At 46.7% G+C, this 22,422-nt stretch overlaps 1 protein-coding gene and 1 long non-coding RNA gene across 2 annotated transcripts; both read right to left on the reverse strand.

Annotated features, from left to right (window-relative positions):
• Positions 1–19,085, reverse strand: LOC140261353 (uncharacterized). The gene is made up of 35 exons (XM_072354660.1): positions 18,931–19,085; positions 18,134–18,385; positions 17,849–18,040; positions 16,460–16,609; positions 16,212–16,315; positions 15,514–15,731; positions 14,264–14,484; positions 13,934–14,080; positions 13,368–13,532; positions 12,978–13,129; positions 12,608–12,776; positions 12,257–12,365; positions 12,002–12,147; positions 11,515–11,640; positions 10,998–11,177; positions 10,611–10,835; positions 10,060–10,186; positions 9,773–9,972; positions 8,844–9,056; positions 8,580–8,725; positions 7,922–8,049; positions 7,436–7,565; positions 7,025–7,157; positions 6,386–6,538; positions 5,858–5,984; positions 5,442–5,653; positions 4,569–4,731; positions 4,159–4,241; positions 3,223–3,380; positions 2,863–3,016; positions 2,567–2,739; positions 2,212–2,321; positions 1,739–1,853; positions 1,356–1,490; positions 1–1,207 (listed from the first exon to the last, which is right to left on the reverse strand). The coding sequence occupies exons 2-35, from the start codon at positions 18,207–18,209 to the stop codon at positions 1,043–1,045; spliced, it is 5,205 nt and encodes a 1,734-aa protein (XP_072210761.1). The 5' UTR covers positions 18,210–18,385; positions 18,931–19,085; the 3' UTR covers positions 1–1,042.
• Positions 19,086–20,502: 1,417 nt separating this feature from the next.
• On the reverse strand, positions 20,503–22,075 carry LOC140261569 (uncharacterized). The gene is made up of 4 exons (XR_011905738.1): positions 21,919–22,075; positions 21,599–21,696; positions 21,129–21,306; positions 20,503–20,695 (listed from the first exon to the last, which is right to left on the reverse strand). It is a non-coding gene; the product is annotated as an uncharacterized lncRNA (long non-coding RNA).
• Positions 22,076–22,422: the final 347 nt, after the last annotated feature.

Consider the following 22,422-nt stretch of genomic DNA (forward strand, 5'->3'; position numbering starts at 1 on the left):
AATGCCTCCCAGTCTGCCTTTTAAAACTGCAACACACAGAGGTAACTTCACCACCTCTCTAGATATTTTCCTGTGGATATTATGGAGACAGCATCTCATTTTCTCAAAGTCCCTTCGAAATGTCAGCAAATAACTGAATTTTCCCAAGGTGGGGTTGCAAAGGAATCGAAACAAACCTTTTGCTTCTGGGAGCAAGCTCATAAAACACATAATCAGCAAACTGATAAGGTGAGGGCAAAAGAACCAGAGTTGAAGGCTTCTGTCTGGGCTCCTTGGCACCGAAGTCTCACCCTCTAATTAATACACTCTGCTAAGGCAGAATGAATAAGGACAGACTTGAGTTTAGGAACCAGGAAGGAGCAGGTTCACAAACTTCTTCACGCATAAGCAATTCAGTAAGTACTGCAGAATGAAAAGAGAACTGGCTTTGTTGTTGGAAACAGCTGGCTGAAGCCTACCTGCATGGTTTGCCCAGGCATTGCATTGGCTCACAGTCAAGCAATTTCATGTTGTTCTACTTCACCTGAAGCTAAAGAATGCTGTGCAGAAAGATGGAGCAGGAGCTGATCCTCATTCCTCTGAAGCAAAGCCCACTTCACAGCCAGGCCCCCTCAGCATAAAAACAGCAATGATAGAGAGGGTATATTCCAACCTTACTGAGGTCAGGAAGATTACACTGAAAACATGCATGGTATTGTGGAGTTGCTTGGTAAGGCTCAGACATAAGGCTCTAAACTATACCTAAAAGATCCTCACAAATACATTTGATATCAGATGTCAAAGAGGCCATACAGAATATATAGTTAAGTGTGGGCCATTAGTGGCCTCACATCATTTCTGCTTTACTGACTTACCAACAGAAACTCTACAATTAGTGAGGAATGTTAAGAACCTCAGCTTATCACTCAGGCCTACAACATTATTGATAGCTGAGCATGAATGTACTTCAACCAACTAAAAAAACCCAACAAAAATGAGTTATCCACAACATAACTGATCACGTGCATCTCTAACTACATACACATCTGAACTGCTGGCTGCTTTACTTTGAAGATGCAACCAATAGTTGTGCTTCTATCTCTTCAATCCTCTGGGCAATGCAGTTCCTCTCTATTTCCAGCAGCAAGGCTTCATCCCTTTTTGTGGCCCAAGAATGCAACAGTTCTGAATACTGCTGAGCTCCCCACGCTTCTTTGTTGCTTGCAGTCTATTACAGAAAGTCAAAACAAAAGCAGAGTGTAAGCTCAATTGACAGCCAGCACCATGCACTGCCTATACAAGAGCATGGGATGAGCTGCACCGTGCATGCTGACAGCACCCTGGTGGAAGACTACACAGCAGAAGACAACTCATACCACAAGTGACTCCTGTTTTCTCAGCTCCTTCTCCAGCAGATCCCCATCTTCTTGCAGACTCATGGCCTGGACTGTCAATTCAACAAACACTTCATTTAGTTCATCCAGCCTCTCCTCCAGTTGTGTAGCTGTCAGCTAGAGAGAACACAACACAGGAAAACAACAAACATTCTACGACAGCAGCATCTTTCAGTAGGGGTCACTCTTCAAGGTAGGCAGATAGGCATGTCAACTCCAAGGAGACAGGTCATGTCACAACAGCAAGTCATGGAGATGCCTCACTAAATGAGCATCCTTAAAAGAGGGTTTTAAACATCTGGGAGTGTTCTAAAGCTGTCAATGGACAATTGCCAGAGAAGAAATAGCAAAAATAAATGACTGACCTTAGCAGCAGGGGAGCCTGAATTCCTGTTGAAGTTACTTTCCCGTGGATTTCCCATCCTGTCCAAGACCCCCTCTTGCAGATGAAGGCTTTGGTACTTTTGCAGTCTAGATGCCCTAATGGGGAGAGAAACACAAAAGGAATTACAGGATGGAATTTCTGGAAGGAAGGGAAGATGGAAAGGCTTAGCAGGAAGAACACCCCCAGATTTGATCACTTGTTAAGAAAGACATCCAGGATGGCAATGTGAACTGTCTCATCCTGTACCTCCAAGTAATTCTGAGTCTGTGAAAGATTTTACCAAGGTCTGAGGAAGAGGGGAGCTGCTGCAGTCTGCATCCTAGCAAACTTATGACAGAAACAACGAGTTCCCACCCAAACCAGAACAGTAACACATCCACTGTCCAAAGTAAATTACTGTACATAAAGTGAATGCTTTTAGTTCACTGGCAGTAATGTGTTGATCCACTGTACCTTTCAGCCAGGGCTTTTCCCTTGACACAGGGATGTGGTGCTGCTCTAATGCTTGGAAGTTCTTTGGGCGCTGCCTGAACGTCAAAGCAATCAGATGAGCCCGAGGGGTCCTGAAGATAGAGCCAATAAACACTCAAAACCCAACACATACAAACAATGCACAAAGCATCACAACCCTATTGATAATTCTCCTCAGCCACCATCTAAGTTTTGCAGGTAAATTAACAAGTAAAACTCTTGCTCAGGCAGCTTATAATCCTAAATAAAGAAGGTCTAAGAGTTAAAGAAGTGGGCAGGTAGAAAAAACACAGCATAAAGGTGAGGCATGGCCTGACAGCAGACACCTGTAGCTCACCTGCCCTTCCACTACTTTTGCTTTACTTTCACTGTGTAGTGAGGGTAAAGCTGCCACCATGTCCTGTCCATGGACCTGCTGCTCCACCTCTTGTTTCATGTTCTTATGCTGAGCTCTCCCAAGCAGGATTTCCAGGGCTTTCATCAACTCCATTGCCTCTTGCTGCAGTGCACCTAATGGAACCCAACAAGCGATTCAAATGGACAGAGACAGGAGCACACACACACAAAAAAAGCTGTTTTTAAACATTCCCTCACCCCCCATTTCTCACTTGCTCTGCACAGTGCTCCTCTTACCTGTTTGCCCTGCTGCATGGAAGCTGCTGCTGCAGTGTTTTTCACACTGTTCAATGCTCACTGCTGCCCGGCTGCTGTCTGCAGATCTGTGCCCACAAATCCTTTGCCTGACAAAGACTTTCAGGCCTTTAGCATCCAGTGCTCGCGCCATGTCCTGTTTATAACAAAGTAGTATTGTTCTTTAGAAACCTCAAAATCCATTTATTTCACTTTCTGCCTCTCATGCCAGACCAGAGATCAGCATAAACCTATGCAACAACAGGGCACAGCAAGGAGCAAGACCTATCATTCAATAAGCTGCCACTTGCAAGCTTCAGTTTCAAGACCCCCTTTTCCCCACAATTCTTTCTTCACACTGACCATGAGACCTTGAATCTGCTGGCTGATTCCACTGTAAAACACCAACACATCCCTCCTGTGCTTTGCCAGCTGCGACGCCAGGTGCAAATTCTGATCTTCCAACTTATCGTACAGAGTTCGAACACTGAAATCCTCCAGGTCTCTCACTGCACAGCACCCTTCAGAAACACAAGGTAAGTCTCATGATTGACCACTGGCTACACAGATCCATTTTAAGTCACTTCCCAAGGGGCACTGACTGTCCCAGAGGAGGCAACAGCTTGTTGTGTACTGTGAAGAACCACAATAGGGTTGAGGCATGATGTGTAAGATGTCTGATTCCTTAGTAAAGGGAGGATGACACAGCGTTACTATCAACCTCTAACTTGCCCATGTAAGCTGTCAGGGTGCTACTTCTGTACTGTATTTATAGCTTTAAGTGGTGCTTTATCCACCAGCTGCACTCAGCACCAATAGATAGTGCCATCTGCTGGGCTCTGGTTGCGCTCTGCTCTGTGAACATCCAGAAATCCCCAAGATGAGGTCATGCCTTGGAGGCTAAACAGGCCCATGAGTCACATGCATTCAGAGAATAGAATTAAGTAGAATTAGCAACAGAATAACCCAAGGAATTACTTCAAGGATCTTAATTTTCTTCACTAGTCATGCAAACACACTGGTATTCTAAATGATTCTTCTTTTCTTCCCTTGATGGTAGGAGGGCAAGTAAACACTGATCCATCCCCATAACAGGAGGTTACAGACCTCAGATGAAGAGATTAAATGAATCTACAAAAGAAATACATGCACATTTGTGTATGTAGATGCCTGCATGCTACTGCAAAGCAGTTAAAGTGACCACGTGTGCTCATGTTTCTGGGTAAGCTGGTATCAAAGTTATTATACCAGTGTAACAAAAGACAAAAGGAAAAGGCTGGAGATGGTACAACCCCTCACCTTCATTATGCACAGCTCCTTTTTCTCCAAAGGCAGCATCTCCTCCAGAACCACGAGGACCAAGCATCTGATAGTAGAGAAGGCTAGAGGCAATGAAAGAGGTTGGTGAAGATCATCTCTGTGTTTAACATACAGATTCACTCCGCTAAAATCAGACACTGCAGGACTGCTATCCCAGTTCAAGCAGAAGTACCCTTAGCAGAAGACACAACAGAGCTGTCATACGCTATGCTGGAAGAGAGCTGGAATACTACTGGGAAACACTGAACTTTCCATACAGTTAGAAACCGAATCTGTGCAATGCTTGCATGGAGTTCAGCACTGGGTGCATCACGCAGTAACTGTAATTGGACATGACTGCACTATCAAGGTCCAAACTCCCGATTACCCACCATGCAAAGGCAGCTCACCTTTCCTTAAGAAGGACGTACTCTGGTGGGACGTGTGGCTCACCTAGGCTCCTCCATCGTGGCTTCCAGCTCCTCAGGGGACTAAGGACAGGGACAGTGGGCTGCAGCACAATAGCCAGGGTTGTCAGCATCACAATTAGGAAGCCCAGAATGAAGAGCACCGCTAGGAAAGCCAAGAGGGATGGCAAGACATGAGAAACACAGGAAGCAGTGCACATCAGCAGCACGGTTTCCCCTTACACTGTTACTCAGTGCTCTCCTTCCCACAGAAACCAGACATTTAACAACTTTCATCTTCATTACAGGGGCTTCTGCTCCTTCCCTCCTTGATCTGCTGCATGTGCGCAAAGAGACAAAGCAGTTTCAGTGCATGCATCTGAATGCATGCAAATCATTACATCAGTTCTACTGTTTTGCTGCCCTCTGTGTGAAGGACAAGAAATTGGCAGGGGCAGAGCACATACAGAGAGATAGGGCTTTGGAATAAGACCTTAACTGCCCTTGTGGTTTAGCCTTTAGTGAACTTTTAAATGATGCATTTAATTCCAGTTTGGTTTATCATGGAAACATACACTTTCTGCACTCATGCCAAGGGAAACAAAGCTCTCAATTACTTGAATTCTTCAAGCAGGGTGTGGGTAGAAATGTAACTGCTCCTTCTCCCCTGCTTTGGCTCCTACACAAGCAGGTTCTTGGCTAGAGAGCAGCGACCTTTGGGAAGGGAAACACCACAGGGGAAATGGATTCAAAATGACAAAGACAGTGGTTTGATGGTATTTCTAAATAAATGCTGGTTGAAACAAATCCAAGCAGGTACAACAAAGGCTGTGGCTAAGCATCAGAGTTCAAGATATCACAGCATTTTGGCTGTACCTATGATGGAAGCCCAGTTAGGAGCTAAGTTCAGTTCCTGTTGCTTTAAAATCCCATGTCTGGCCAGTTGGAACAGAGAAGAAGGCTGGAAGGGCACATCTCTGGGGTCACAGCCCACATTTGCTTTATTCACAGTCACAATCAGAAAGTGCTCCTGAATGGTCCTGTCCCTGAATACGTATGTCCCAGACTGTAGGAAAACATGGGCAAACCTAAAAGGGAGAAGGAAGGCACCACAATTGGTCTAAGTGCTCTTCATCTTACAGCAGGGATGACAGCTGAACACATGGACTTGAACACACCATACTTCTGCATTTCCACATGCCATTCACTGCCAAGGACCTGGTGATTCTATGGAAGACTTGCTCCCAAGTTCTGCACCTAATACACACACAATCAGTCACACCAAGTATTACCAGGAGATGTTGAGCTGAGTCTCCTGGATGAGGTGGTCCAGCCTTCGGAAGGGTCCATAATCCCAGCTAGGGTTGCTGTTATAAAGATGTTGCTTCTGATAAACAGGATAGTGGCTGGATGCACGATCTGGGAACAGTTTGGCACAATGTCAGCAACTCTGACCCACTTCAGTTAGGATAGCTGACAGCCTTCAGATTGCATTCATTTTACAGACCCCTGCAGTGTCAACTCGTTTATTTGAAGGATGCATTACTCCCCAACAAACACACTGCTCTTCTAACAGAGGAACTCTATATGTAGTCTATAGAAATCCAGCCAAAATGTAAAGAACATCTGATGAGTCACCGGCAAAGCCAGACTAAAGATCATGAATCCCTTGAAGGCAAGGGTGACTGGGAGGTGAAGGAATGTGCTCGTACATGCAGTACTACCAAATGCACAGTCATTGCTCCAAACACGTCTGGACACATATACATATCAGCAAAAAGCATTTGCTATTTCTATCTATTTACCCACACAACACTCACTGTGAGAATTGATGCTAAGCTGGAAAAGGATTGTGTCTCCTGCTTCCAAACATACCACTGGGTTAGGGACAAGGGGCAAGGTGGGCGTATCTTTGAAGAAAGCCCTCTGGACTCGATGACTTTTCTGCACCAACTGATCTGATGAAAAATCTCCTGCCACGGGCAACAGAAAAACACAGTAAGTAAAGGAACAGCATGTGAAAGCGCCTAACCCTTGGCAATGCAGAACGTTTTATTTTGTATCTCTAAGTGATTTGAGCTCACAAGGCCAAGTTCTATTCTAAAATGTTCTATTCTAAATGACATTCCCATGCATTGGGAACAATTGGAATCAAGAGCTAGTGCACGCAAACTGACAGATTCACCCCTGAAGGGAGTTTTCTTTTAGCTCCTAGGAAGGCCAAAATCATCTTCATTTGACCTTCTTCCCAAGGAGCAAACTGTGCAGCAGTGAAGGTCCCTGTTGTTTACTCCCAGAAAGAAAGAGATCCCTCTCCACTTTGGAAATAGTTTGGGCTGTCTGGCACTGAATTCCCTTTGTGCCAACCTGCTGCCCGCTTGTTGTGATGACTTGAAAGGAAGTGGACAGCTTAGCCTGGCTGGGAATTAGGCTCATCCCAAGGTGTTGTCAAGCCTTACCTGAGAGAAATGCATCCAAGACATCCACGCTGGAGACAACGAAACCTAGCACTCCACTGGGATTAAACAGAGCCAAATGCACCCTCTGGCTCTTCTGTATGTGTTCATCCGGGCCCAGAACATTTGTCACTTCCTATTAAAAGCAGAAGAAAACACTGATCACTCGTACAAGCAACCCTAGACTCAAAGCCTGCTTTGTAACCAACCTTATCATCTGCTGTACAACACTAATGAGGCCCATCTCCCACCTGATCAGTACTCTGGGTTATGAGATGTGGTAGGACTCCCTTCTTTCTCTCTGCTCATAGCTTTGTATGCTTCTGCAACATCAGCTACAAAATCGCAGTGCAATCTATAGGGGTTCTCTACAGGCTCACCTAGTGAGAGAGCAGTCCCCTCATCCACACATACCCTGACTCCCTCATCCATCCTCAGCAGCAGCTCCCTCTTGATGCCAAATCCCAAGGAGATCCGTGGGGCTCTCAGCAAACACATTTGGTCACAGAGCTCCTCAGCAGAGATGTACTGCTTGCAGTGACATCTGCACAGCAAACAGAAGCTCCTGATTACTTACATGAATAAACAGCTACAACATGTTGAGGGTCAAGCTAGCCTCAATCTTATTTGCAATCCATACAATGAATGGGCTACTCTATATTCATAGTAAATAGGGTGGACCAAACTCACAGTCCAGCTCATCCAGTACTGCTTTTCAATGCTCCTTCCTTAGCCTAAGGACCACATTACAGTATTTCCACACAGAGCAGCTCCAGCAATGGAAAGTTTCTCAAAAGCACCTCCCAAAGTCCTACCCTGAAATGACCTCGTGGGATCAGCAACTTAACCAGTCAGAACTAATTGTGAAGCATTCCTTAATGAGAGGCCGCTGAGACTTACATGCCCAGCTCTGCATTAACCTCTCCACCCGCAGGCCCACAAGATGGAGAGCAGTCATATTGCTCAGGAAAAACACACCGGCGTGTAGATGCTAAACGGACCTCTCCAGGAGCACAGAGCTCATCCACCTGGAAAACAACCATATCCAATCCGTGTCACACAAGTGTTTCAGCAGAGAAGCAGCACCCCTGAAGTTCCCCACTTATCACTGACACACAACATAATGGCAATGCAACAAGGGGCCACTAAGTGACAACTTGAAAAGCACTGGAAAAGATCAGGACAAGTTCGTTTCCCATCCAAATTCCTCAACCAGCCCCCAATGAAGAATCCCACATTGAAAATATAGAGGCTTAAATTCCTGCATCAGTCATCTGAGATGCTTTAGCTGCTTCCCATTGTCTTTGCATAGAAATATCTTTTGCCTCTGGCTCTTACTGAATTTAGCCTTGTAATATTCCATGAAAGGAGCCAAGTGACATTATACCACAAGGAATGGTCCTGGTTATCGAACAAAGCAGCCAGAGCACTTTGTGTCTGCAGCAGTTCAGTGATCTGAGCTGTGATTGCTCATGGATGCTGAAGCAGTGCCCAAAGCACTGACCTACTCTCTTACCCATATATCATGCAACAACTTCATTGTGAAGCCAAGGTTTACCTGAGGTCGGCAGTCCTGGTTGCTGTTGCTGTCAGAGTTTTCCTTGCCTCGCTCATCATAGTAAACATAACCTGCCTGGCAGATACAGGAGGCATCTGAGTGCTGGAAAGCCCGGTTCAGTCCATGGCAGGTACAGCTGATAGCACCTGAGAGAAGGATGGATTTGGAGTAGAAATCAAGGTAGGGAATATAGCTGGCAAAACCTGTGCTCACAATAAAGGAGCAGTTCTAATGCTGAGTGCTCACTTAAAAACAGCAACTCACCTGGCTGTGATGAAGAGGAGCTGCCACAGGGAAAGCAGGCAGCCTGAGCAGGAAGGTGATTGAAGGTGCCAGCAGGACAGGCCTGACAATCCTCTATATGCTTGGCCAAGCTGTTGCTCCCATGGGTCCCCGGGGGGCAGGGAAGAGGGGCAGATGCCAGGGGAGGGCAGTAATAGCCAATGGGACAAGGCTTCTTGTGGTAAGTCTCACTGCCTAGAGAAGGTGGTGGGGCTGACTCAGACACTGCTTATGGATCAGAGCAAGTGTTCTGACAGGCAGAAAGTCACTTATTTGTTCCAATCATACACATACACCTTTGTAGATGTACATGCAATAAACATAAACACATACATATGGATATGTAAAATTAACTAACAATCAATGTTTTCCAAATTAACCTATTCATATATAAACATTTAAATCCATTTCTCCCAGTTATTTGACTGGACAAATCCAGTGGTTCAAGTGAATAGCCACGATCTCTTCCCCGTGCTTTACAGCACCAGATCACACATAACTGCACTTTACAGAGGAGCTCAATGAGTGAAGACTTTCAAATGCTTGTAAACAGATTCCTCCTACCTCCTAACCCAGCAGGATCCATGCAACACTGGCTGTCACACAGCAAGGTTTGAACACCTACATTCACACTCCAACACATTAACTCATGGTCTTACAGCTGAGTCACAAAATCAGAGGAAACAGTGCTTGCGGGGGCCTTCAAAGTCATCCCCTGAGAGAAAGGACAACAAGATCCAAACCATCTCTGACGTATTTCTCTCATTTCTAACAACCTACCAGAAGAAATGCTCCACCAACCAACATGACAACCCACATCGGGGCTTTAAAACCATAGAGAGCTTTGCCCACACAGAACTTACTGGTTACCATTGAAGTTATTTCTTGCACAACACAGCAACCACATTTACCTTGTGGGCAGATGAAGCCTGCTGGGCAGGGCTGACAGGGAGCAGAGATGAAAGAGTCGTTATGATAACTGCCTGCATCACAGATCCTGCAGAACTTCTCAAAGGAATCTCTTGGCCCAGGTGAGCTGAGGGCCATGTATCCTCCTTCACAGGGCAGCGGGTGGGCACTGCCTGGGGGACAGTAATAGGGGAACACACATCTGGAAGGCAAAACAGGGAAGAGCCACCTCTGAAGATGTTCTGACTTCTGGAATCAACTGGCTCCACCAGCCATGCTAAGTACTCACAGCTGCTCAGGGCTATTGTATGTTGATGAGCCTTCGGGACAGTAATACCCAGCAGGGCACATAGCAGGCACAGCTGTGAGAGCACTGCAGTATGAGCCAGGCCTGCAAGGCTTTGGATTGACTGAACCTGGTGAAAAAAAAAGGTTACTGTCCATAAAAACTTCACTTTTCCTATTGCTCACAAAAGGACTTAAAGAACCAATTTGCTGTTAAGCAAGAAATGCTAACACACCTGAATGCCTAAGCCCTGCATGATAAAGGATATCTCCTTTTCCAAGCCCAAATCACCTCCTTTAGGAATCCCACCCAACTAACAAGAAGGGAGGCCAGAGAAAGAGGAGATGGGAATTCAAAGGCCAAAAGCCAGGAGAAAGCTTCAGGTTACTAAATCTACTTCTAAAGCCACTCTGCCAGTAGCCATTTCCACCAAGGGCAGCAGCAAGAATTGGGCTCCAATCACTGCTATGTGCCACGGCTCTGCATGCTGTGCACTCTTCACTTGTCTGGGCTTAAACAGCTGGAAATAAAATAAAAGAGCATGATTTTGTCACCTGCTGGGCACTCATAGCCAGGCTCACAAGGTACTCCTTGGGTGTTAGGTAGCCCTGTCTGTGCTGGGTCTGGGCAATAGTAGCCAGCTGAGCAGGGATCACACTCTTCCAATGATTTTGCACCAGGCTGTACCCTGGAAGTACCAGGTGGACAAAAGAAAGCATCCCCTGTACCAGGACACCAGTATCCCAATGGGCATGGATAATCCTCAAAACTGGTTAGACCTGTTAGGAAGAGAAGAAAAGGGAGGCTGAAAGGCCAGAAGGGGTTTTAGAGAAGAGCCCTAAGCACACTATGAATGTTACCCCTCCCTTCCTACATCATCTCAGGGAGTTTTGTAATCAACTCCAGCGGTGGGAAAGCATTTGATTTCACCAGGTGCTCACCTGATAGAGGGCAGTGATAGCCCGGAGGACATGGCTGGCAATCCGTCAGGCTCTGAGCTCCTGGGAGCTTGCGGTAAGTATGGGGAGGGCATTTCTGAGGTGCCAACAGACTGTCTTGGTCACTGCCATTACTTCCAAAGCAATAGTGCCCTGAGGGACACGGAGTGGCCTCCGAGTCTCCTAACAAACAGAAAATCCAGCTTTAAGGAGCCACCTCTTCACTGTGATTGCAACCCCTTTTTTCTGCACCCTACCTGGGTCCCTCCTAAACCACTGCATCTAAGAGTATGATCTGCAACCACAATTCAAGAAGCAAAGACAGCTCAAACCTCCCTCTTCTGGCAGGAGGAACACAGAGCTGTTTGGAGACTCGCTTTGACTCCAGAATCACATCACATCCCACAGCAAGGGCTGATCCACAGTGCAGTGTCTGATACCAAAGTTAGTCTGAACAGAGTCAGGGATACATGCAAAGAAACTCTCATTGCCTCCCCTCACTGTTATCCCAGACTCCAACCTGCTTTGCACCAGTGGCCTGGTGGACAGGGCAGACAGTCTTCCTTCTGCCCAGCCCCTGGAACATCCCTAATAGTATTGGCAGGACATGGTATAGGTAATTCAGAGCCCTCCAGGCAGTAGAAACCTGCAGAAATAGATGGGGAAGGGATGAAAGTAAAACAGAGAAGCCTTCTAGTGGGGAAAAGAAAAGATGATTCAAGAAGCATCACCTGTTGTAGGATTAACATCCACACAGCTGTTGGGATTCAACAACCAAATCAACAGCCTTCAGACATTTCTGGACCAGAAGCCTGCCACCTCAAATCTGTGGTGGCATATTTCATTGAGCAAATTTCTTCAGTCAAAAGATGTAAAAGAAGACAATGCCAATGAACATGACAACCTCTAAGCGGGTATCATAATATATTATGCAAGATCACAGATGTTCTCTACTTGGTTAGAAGCAACTCTCTACATACTGTGATGACACTTCCAAACATCCTCACCTGCAGGACACAGCCCAGCACATGCCTGACCCCATTGGCATCCAGACAGAAAGCGCCAGGAAAAGCCAGGGCCCTGTGGAGTAGGCTGGGAGCTCCCAGCAAGGCAGAAGTATCCAGCAGCACATTTCCCCACTAGCCGTCCATGCCTGGAGCAGAGAGAGAAAGGAGTTCAGTGTTGACTGATCAGCACTAAACAAGGATATTGAGCTGCTTAGGAAGCTGAGGAAAAAACCATCAGAAACAAATGGTCATTACCTGCAGTAGTGACCAGGTAAGCAAGGCAGGCATTGCTTCTCATTCCAGAGGCCAGTCATATTTGGAAGAGTAAAGGTGCCTTCAGGACATGTCTGAGGAAACTGAGTGCCTGACAGGGAAAAGACACAAAATAAAGCATCCTAGGAAGACCTTATGATCTGACATGACCCTACAACCATATCAGAGTAACAATCACCTCCCAAGAAGCAAAGCAGCACAATGCAAGGTTTGTTGTCAGTTCCTCATTCCCTGGCCTACAGGGCTGACATTGGGTCTGTACGACTCTGGCACGACAATATGGCACACAAGGTTTGAGACCTTGGCATAGCAGGTGTGCCAGTCTCAGCATACCTGTAGGACAGTATGTATGTGGTGGGCAGCTCTTGGGGTCTCCAGCCACCATTTCCTGGCAGTAGAATCCTCTCTGGCATGGAATACAGGATGCAGAGCCCCTGGCTGGCTGGTATTCCCCAGCAGGGCATGGTGTTGGGTGGGCTGCTCCTGACGGGCAGAAGTGACCCTGGCAATGATAAAGGAAGATTCCATGCATACTGCAATAAACTTCAGGTCTGTGTAAGTGGTGAATACTAGCATTACCAAAGCAACGTTCCCTGTGGATATCATCACCATTTCAAACAGGCCTGTAGGAGGCTTTATCACAGAGGAAAACGCCTGCCCAGACGCTCATCTCTTTTACTGCCCTGATGTCACTGAGCAGTACCTTAGGGCAGAGAAATGCTGTGGGGCTGAAGGAGCTGAAGTTTGCTGGGCAGTAAAATCCCTCAGTACAAGGTCCTGTTGGAGAACTCAAACCAGTGCTAGCACAGAAACACCCCGGATAGCACGGCACACAGCTCTCTGCAGAGGTACCACCTGAAAACAAAAACAGAACTCCAAGTCAGTGACAGAAAACATGGAAGCATCCCCTAGGTCAGTCACAGTGGTGTAAGCATCTACTTGCACTGATAACACATAGACATGGCCCAGCCTTGGCTGAGTGTACAATTATCTTTCAGTGACCAAAGGAAAACCCATCACCTTGACCACGAGTATCCAAGACCCCCCACTGCTGTGGGCTACAAGAGAAACCTGTTGGTGAACTCACACTCACCTGTGCTGTTGTTCAGGGTCCCAACTGGGCAGGCAACTGGGAAAGGAGTGCCTTCTGGACAATAATGTCCAAGTGGGCAGGGCCCATTGAGTGGGAATGCCGGTGTCCCACGTGGAACTGCATCAGTGGCTCCTCCTTCACAGTAGTACCCAGCTGAACACAGACCTGCCATGGGAGAAGAGAGAGAGTAATGAAATGGTCATTGAAAAGGACTGAAGCATGTCCTGAAAACCTCAGAAGTAGGTGAGAAGCTGAATCCCATCCTGGGCCCATTTCATAGCTCTACCGATATCCTGCAGAGTTTACCTTTGGTTTGCTTCTCCTCCTCCTCCTCCATCAGAGGCCTCCATCACCTCCCTTCGTTACATGCACTGACCTCATCTGGTATTTTTATTTATTTTTAACCATTCCTAAGTCTCTAACTTGTTCACACATTCTGACTTCTGCTTTTCTTCTGCTCGTGTGCCTAACCTTTGCATTTTAGTTGAGCAATAGCTATTCTGCACAATAAAAAATAGGGTTGGGGAAGCATTTAAATGGACAGAAAGAAGAGCTCTTGAACTCACCATCAGGTTCCCAATTAGCATCTCCTCTGCAGTACCTCCCCACTGGACACAGCTTGCAAGCAGTGGGAGCCAATGCCCCCTCCATGACATTCAGTGTCCCCTCAGGGCATGGCAGGGGAGCAGCAGTCCTAGCTGGACAATAATAACCTGTATAGTGAGAGATGAATGAGGCATTGCTCGGAAAAGCAGGAATGTTGATCTTGCTCTATCCAACTGCAAATATCCCATTCCCAACCCTGTACTGCTATGGTCAGATAGAAAGAGGTGTGCAGGCACACAACACACTTCTGATTGCATGTCAGGGGTTTTGTGGCATATATTATTGCTTACCTCTGGGACAGCTGAGTGGCTCTGCAGTGGCTGCATGGCTGCAGGCCATACCAGCTGGGCAAGGGAGGCAAGTACTTGCTCCAGGCATAGGGCTGAAGGTGCCAGGCTCACAGGGCAGTTCTAGCCCAGTGCCAGCAGGACAGTAGAAGCCACTAGGACATCTGTATCCATAAACCCCATCAGAAGGGCAGGGAGCAGAGCTTCCTTCCAAACAAACATACCTATAAGAAGAGAATTCTGTGCTGGAACCATAGGCCCACAGCCCTGTTCAGGAACAACAGATGTGGGGAGCACTTCTTCCCAATCTCCCAACTAAGCTGTCTGAAAGATTCTGGTAAAAATGAAGTTTCTTGTTTACTTCAAAGCACAAAAACCCACTCCCCTCAAGGATGAGGAAATAACAACAAAAAAAATACGACCCTTTTTGAAAGCCAAGCAGGAAGGAACTGAAAGCCACGATCCCAATGCATCCCGTGGATGCAGCTTCTAAAGAAGAAGCAGTTCACAGTCCTTAAGGCAATGACTGCTAAAGGAGCAGCATCAAGCAAAAGGACAGCAAAGCTGCCTGTCAGCACTTGTTTACTCAGAAGCAAGGACTGCTGTACCGAGCAGCAGTTATGATTTGCTCCAGCATATTCAAGAGCTGTTAGCTATCAGAAATCTTTTCCTACTAAATCCTGTTACATGCACCTTAGTGAGATCGATTCTAAGCTTTTCCTTTCACAGATTAAAAGGAACTGAGCTCCCATGGCCTCTTGTTACAAGGCACACTCATGAGATGGGCAAATACTGCTGACAGCACTTTGCTGTTTGGCTGATGCAGGCCAGCACTGCTTCCTTGTTGCTGCTTATTGCACCACCTGGTGGGAGCAGACAGAAAACAGAGGGAAAAAAGGATGCAAATTTGCAACAAGCGTGTTTATAGTAAATAAAGGGCTTGTAACTAATTAAACCTACAGTAAAAGCAGTAAAAGACTATGTAGAAGGCTGATGCAGAATGTGAGGCAAATGTATGGCTCTGAAACACATGCCAGGACCACCAAGCAGATGCTGTATAGCAGCATGTAACCCAGAGGGCTCAGAGCAAACTCTTTGCAGTTTAGGTATTTTTGACTGTAAATATTTGCACACAAGGGATTGGGCAAGATATATTCAGGTCCAGTGTTTAGTTTGGACGCCCCTCTGCTCCAGCCTACATAGCAATCCTGCCAGCTGTATTTTCCCACTAACAAGTGACGGTCTCACCGCACCCTGCATTACACAGCGATGTCTGAGCCAGATCAAACAATCCTGCCCTGCTGCAATATCGGCCAGCAGGGCAGGGCTGGCACTGCTCTTCTGCCTGCAGGCCCCTGACAGAAGAGAAGGACCCAGGAGGGCAGGGCATGGGATTCTTGGTTCCATTGGGGCAGAAGTGTCCTGCAGGACAGATGTCATTACCAGGCAGCACAGGGCCAGGAAATTCTACCTGCGTGAGAAAAAATAAACAAAAAAAGAGGAAAAATGTTATTGAAACAAGATTTGGCCCAAAATACTACAGAGACAGGTTCTGGAAAGGGTACGTGCAGGCTGAATCCTTCCAGTTTTCTGCTACTGAAACTAAATGCAAACCACAGCTGGCACAAAAAGGGCACTGCAAGTGCTGGTTGCTGAACCACAGCTACCCAGTCACTGCACTCATTGTATGGAAGAGAGCTGAGACAGGCACACTCCAGTGATACCTCCAGAAACAGACATCTGGCCATCACCTGTTAGCCATTCAGACATTAAGAGCAGCATGTCAGTCCACCTGAGCAGCTACCAAGGGCAGCAGAAGTGGGAAAGAGCAATGCTGTGCAAAGCAGTGAGACTTGGAAAACACGACACCAGAAGCCATGACACTGTGAGAGTCCCAGTCCTTGTCCTCAGGATACATGGTTTACTGTGCTGTTTGCCAGTGCTCACTCACCCTGTGTTTGAAAGGGGTTGGGCTGATGGCTCCCTTGGCACAATGATAACCTGAATAGCAAAATCCAGAGGGCTGAGAAAGACCCGGTGCTGAGCAATACATGCCTAAAACAAACAGAAAAGTGACCTTATTGAAATGGCTGGCACAGAAGTTTGCTGAAGGAATCAATAAGCTGAGAGGGAAGTCATGTTTTCCTAAACCTTTCCATGTATGCCCTCAGGTTTTTATTGTTCCAAGTCCCTGCTTACCTGCTGGGCAGGGCTCACAGTCAGAGTCGCTGGTGGCACCAGTCCTGGGGCCAAAGGTACCCTTTGGACATGGATGTTCTGTACTGAAGTTGGTACCTGGCAGACAGAAGTACCCAGCAGGGCACAGCTCAGGAGTATGTGCTCCAGAACCTAGGATACAAAAAGTAGCATCTTGCTCAGGAAACATTACAAGACACGACAAGCAATGTCATTCTCCATCAACATATTCAAGTTAAACCCAGGACGTGGGATTCATTGCGTGGACTTCTGATGCAGTTGTTCAGATTCACGCTGCAGTAACTGGATAGAAACAGGACTTCTAGAGGAGCTGTGCTTCAACTGCAATTCATCTCATCCTAAGGCAGACAACTAAAATGAGATAAATTGCACCCTTGAAGCGCCTCTTGCCACTGACTACAGAAGGAGGACAAAAAAACAGCTCATGTACAGATGTCTACAAAGGAGCTGTCTGAAGTTTTATTCAAGTAGTCCCATCCAGGGAACAGAATCGTGTCCATGCAGCTGTATTTCTTGTAGCATGCACGAGCTGCTAGACAGGAATAGCTCCCTTGTGTTGTTCTGGGCATTAAGTTTCTTTGCCCCAAAGAGGAGAAAGATTTGGCTTCTGCTTATTTTTCCAGCAACTTTGTAGCCTTAAAACCCTGTTTTGGCTTCCACTCTTGGCAGATACTGATGCTTCTGTTTGTCTAGTCCTATCCACTTAGTAGAACCTTAACTGAAATAAGGAAGATATGGCATTCAAAATCCTTTTTGTCCTGCTAAATCTCAGTGAGACTCAGCTCCCAGTGACACAAAATCCATTTTTAATCACGGTTCACAGCCCTGCTTTTGTTAGCCTGGGCAGAGTCCCTAAGTCCCTCCCCTCCCATGACTGGTAGGTCCCATTCTCACAGGGCATAAGAAAAGCAGATCCTGTGGGACAGCAGCAGCCTCATGGGCAGTGATGGGGAATGGGAATAGCTGAAGCCTGGGCAGGCAGGCAGCAGTACCCTGCAGAACATGCTCCTCTGGAAGTGATTTTGCCCAGTCCTGCAACAAGGAAAGCAAAAGCCTTTCCTCTCTCAGATCAAAGACAAAAGAAACCCCTTATCTCCTGAAAGCACAACTCCCTTCATCATTCACCTGTCACCAATATCAGAAAGAACGTGTTCTCTAAAGTTCAGCCTCAGACAAAGAACATCTTAGCACAAAGGAAAGGCAATTCTGGATTACATGCATGGGGGAAATGTGGACTTCCACGTGCAATTGTACTTTTGGAAGTTGGTTCCTCTGTCTAAGGACACGCTGTAAGGAATAAAGCTGTAGAATGTACCTACCTTGCCCCACTTTACATTGTGCAAACCCCAGTTCTCAAATGTCAGCACTCACCACTGCAGAAATATCCAGCTGGGCAGAGCTGACAGTCTGCTGGCTGCCACTTTCCTCTCTCAGAATTGAAGTGACCAGGGATGCAAGGAACAGGGGATTCAGAGCCTTCGGGACAGTAAAAGCCAGGGGGACACTGCTTATGGTCCGGCCGTGTGGATTCACCATCACAAAAATAGCCAGCAGAGCATGATCCTACAAGAAAGAAAAGCTTCTGCATTAGGGTTGAGCACCCAGCAAACATTAGAATTACCCAAATAAAGGATGTTCTGTTCAGCCAATACACACCAGAAACACTCATCAAGCCCTCTCCTTGGCAGAACTTCCCTCCCGGGCAGGGCAAGCAGGCATTATGGTTAGCCATCCCAGACTGAGGCAAAAACGTGCCAGAGGGACACGGCTGTGGCTCGTTGCTGCCTGCTGGGCAGTAATGGCCTGCTGGGCAAAGTCCACCAGTGGCATCATTGGCAGGATTGGGTACATGTGCCTTTAAAGTGCAGTAATACCCAGGCAGACAAGGACCACTCGGGGAAACGAGTCCTAAAGAGAAGGAACACAAAGTCAAATAAGTTAGTGTGTTACATAATTCACAGCTTCCGGACTAAACAAGGCAGACAAGCCTTGTCAGCACAATGAATTCAGCATCTACTGACTTGTGGTTACATTCGTTATCTAAAAGCTACATCTGCAGGCTCCACACTTTCCCACACAGCTGACTACCAGATAGCTAAAGGCCTGAACATTCTAGATCACCTTACAGAAGATGCTGACCAAGACTGTGCACCCATTTCTCCACTAAGAGAAAACCAGTGACAAGTAACTCCTAGAGCCTGAGCAACTTGGCTTTTGGTTCAATAATCTTACCCAAAATATCCACCTTAATCCACCTCTTTAACCTTGCAAAAGATAGATTCACAGAGATGTAATGACCACCAACAATTATTACTCAATAGGTCCCAGAGATCACTGCAGACACTCCTTAAAAGTCATATGAATCACACACAGAAAAACTTGATGCATCAGTGGAACTTTAATCTAGATATAACACGGCCTTAAAATGTATTTAACCCACACATGGTCCTTACCTGCACTGGCACAAAATGTGCCCCCAGGACAAGGCAAGCACTCTCTAGGGTTTCTCAGTCCAGTTTTGTTACTGTAAGTCCCTGCTGGGCACGGGTACTGATTACCAGCTTTTGTGCCCGGGAGGCAGTAATATCCTGCTGGACAGACCCTTGGTTCGATCACTCCACGTGAGTTGTTATGGAGACTGGATGGATGGTCTTGGGCACAGAACCTAGAAAATGAAATCCAAGTACTGCCCCAGTCCACGCTCTCCCTTTGTTCTAAGGGACTGAGAAACACTCCCTGCACAACAGCGACAGTCTGAGATGACAAGAAAAGGAAAGCAAATTACTTGAAATGATACAGAGAACTGAGATGGAATCCGTCAGGAACATTCTGTCTTTCCCAGCAGATTCACCGACTAGGATGGATCCTCTGTAACACAGGTTGCAATGCAGAAAACACCATAATAAAGGGAAAGGTAATACAAAAACAGGAAGAAAAAACTCAGCCATGTGTATCAAAGGAAACAGCACACAGTGCAGCTGCCTAAGGCAGATAGAAACACACACATGAATAGGCAAGCAAAGAATCAAAATGAAGCAGCAAATCCATTTCACTTACATTCCTGCTGGGCACATTTCACACTGGCTTTTACCAGCCTGGTCCTGGTATTTTCCAGAAGGGCAGGGTATGGGCTCAGGACTGCCAGTGGGGCAATAGTGACCCAGGGGACATAAATAATCTAGAGGGAAATAAAGAAGGAATACTTATAATTGCCCTGCTCATGACCAATGTCACTGGAAGCACCATCAGCACAAATCTAGAACAGAAAGATTTAAGATAAAGATTTTGTTCATATTCAGATGGAACTGCCAATGTTTCATGCACTGATTGCAGCATTGACTATTACACGTGCTCAGCTCACTACTGCTGTGCGACCTTTCCTTCAGGAAGTCTCAGCAAAGAGAATCCTCCCGACAGCTGCACAGCAGCGTGTAAGCCACAGACTGAGGCTCTAGAGGCAGTTGTGCAATTACTGTCTGAATTTAGGACTGATGCTTCCAATACAACGGCAGCAGATTAGCAGCTAAGATTTCATGCTGACAGCAGCTGCCCCTTGGGGAACATAAAGGCACGCTTCAGTGCAAAATAACAAGGGGCTGCAAAACAATGGCACAGACTCAGATGAGCTCAGCAACTCACTTAATGCTGGTAAGAGAAATGATGGCATGCAGCAGCTGCTGTCAAGCCTACCTTGGGAACAGGGAGATGGAGAAGAACTCCCTGCAGGACAGAAGTGGCCTTGAGGACAAATGTTCCCCACTGCTCCATCCATGGGGTTTGGCAGCATGGAGCCTCCTGTGCCAGCCTCACAGGGACCTGATGGAACTGATAGCACTGAGAAAAAATGCAAGGGGTCTATCTTACCTAAAGAACTAAGAACAGCACTAGAGCACTCAAAGAAAGCAGCAAGGGAATCAAGCCATCTGAGTCCTCCAGGTGCCTCCACACTACCACTGCTACAGTAATAATCATTACTACACTTTATCATACCTGAGTGGTTTCCAGGAAACACTGGCTTGCTTGACATGGATCCAGGTGGACAAAACCATCCAGGCATGCAGAGACCATCTGGTCTTGTTAGGCCTGGCTTGGAACAAACCCTTCCAGGAGGACACAGCTGGCACTTGGAAGCATCCCTGATATTTAAAGCATCACTATACGTTCCAGGAGGACAAGGATACTGAGTGGCAAATTTGGTACTCCTGGGGCAATAGTGACCTAGGGGAGAAGAGGCAGGTTTTAGAAACAAGAACCTCCCAGCCTGTACACAAAGAATTCTCCTCATCTGTTCCCGAGGAAGGTTGGAGCCAAGCTATGGCAGTGGGCCCGTCCTGCAATTTGTCACAACGGGATGACGTCTTTGTCACATCAGCAGCATGAAACGAAGCTGATCAGAGCTGAGGATTAGTAAATGCTTTTAACAGCAGCTGCTTTTTGATTACGGCCTTGAAGTATGTTATAAAAGTCTCCGTAGTCTCTGTCTACTCAGACAAGGGAACTGAATCACAAAGAGGTTTAAGTGCTTTGACCAAGGTCCAGCAGAGGAGATCTGTAATGCAGTCCAATGTTGAATCTACTCCCAGCTGCTCTAAAAGCATCTGCTAATCCTTGTAAGTTCCCATAATGTGTAAGTAAGTACCATCAGACCCACCTGTAGGGCAATCCGTGTAGTTTGTGGAAGCAGTTTCACAATAAAACCCTTCTGGGCACTCCAAACACTGCACCATACTCCAGGACGGGCTGTAACTCCCTGCAGGGCAAGGCTGGGCTCTGCTGCTCCCTGCTACACAGTAATGTCCAGGTGGACACGGTCCTCCACTCGCTGTTATCTTTGAAGAACAACACAACTGTTATAGTAAATCTTCCTATACAGTTCACGAACACAGAGGGCCTTATGCAATATGCCATTCTGCCCTGCTTTGCAGCAGCAATATGCAAATATAGAGATGTTTTTGGCCAGGTGTATTTTGCCACTGCTAGCCCTTCTCACTATCAATACATCAGATGCACCTAATACAGCAGATAACACACTAACTTACAGTTTGAGCCAGGGCAAAAGAAATACAGTGATCTAACGGTGTTCAGTTCAGATGCCATGTTTATGTCACAAGAACAACTTACCCTGGGAGGTTTAGGAGAAATGGCTCCTCCACTGCAGTAGAATCCACCTTCACATAATCCAGATGGAGATAAAAGTCCAGTCCCACTGCAGAAATACCCTGAAGGAGGGACCACAAAAGCACCATAATGGCGTCAGGCAGACAAGACAGACAGGAAAACATAAAGGGATAAGTGGCAGATTTCATCCTATGTTTTACTTCATATCGCTCCCCAAGAAAATAGATGCAATCACCCACTCCAGAATCACAAAGTTTCACAGGAGCCTTAGAAATGCTGGTTTTTGGCTGGAATCTCCTTAGTCCTTTCCCTCAGTACTGTACCTGCATCACACAGAAGGCAGTCCTCAATCCCAGTACTCCCAGTCGAGTTGCTATAATAGCCAGGAGGACATGGCTGTGGGAGGGCAGTGCCCATAGGGCAATAAGTTCCCTTTGGGCACACATCCCCCAGAAGACCATCTGTGGGTGTTGGACTAGAAGAGCCTCCACTGCAGTAGAACCCAGCCAGACAAGGCCCTGTAACATGCGCCTGCCCTGCGAGTGCACAGTAGTGCCCTGAGAAAGCAATGCACTGCCATTAGTACTGGGAGAAAACAATGTCAAGATACGTCAGAGGACAATGTGAAATGTTGCTGAGTTCCTTTCGTAAAGATAGCTTTATTTTTCAAGTTTATGAAGCACTCCATAAGGTATCTGTGACAGATGTGTGACAGCACGGAGATGACAATCTCCCAGACTAATGTCTTCTCCCACGTTTTTCCATATCACATCTCTTCTTTAAGGTACATTTTAGAGCCAGGACGTAACACTTTGAAGTGCCTGGCT

Source organism: Excalfactoria chinensis, chromosome 21, assembly GCF_039878825.1.
Source record: "Excalfactoria chinensis isolate bCotChi1 chromosome 21, bCotChi1.hap2, whole genome shotgun sequence".
Classification (NCBI taxonomy): Eukaryota; Metazoa; Chordata; class Aves; order Galliformes; family Phasianidae; genus Excalfactoria; species Excalfactoria chinensis.

What these genes read in the sequence shown, in the direction of transcription:
- LOC140261353 (XM_072354660.1), bottom strand. Translation starts at nt 18,209, where the DNA reads ATGGCTAACCATAATGCCTGCTTGCCCTGCCCGGGAGGGAAGTTCTGC. An exon ending in AGGCTTCATCTGCCCACAAG is followed by an intron (nt 9,057 to 9,772) that starts GTAAATGTGGTT and finishes CACCTTCTCTAG; the next exon opens with GCAGTGAGACTTACCACAAG. An exon ending in GAAAACAGGAGTCACTTGTG is followed by an intron (nt 1,208 to 1,355) that starts GTATGAGTTGTC and finishes TTTCTGTAATAG; the next exon opens with ACTGCAAGCAACAAAGAAGC.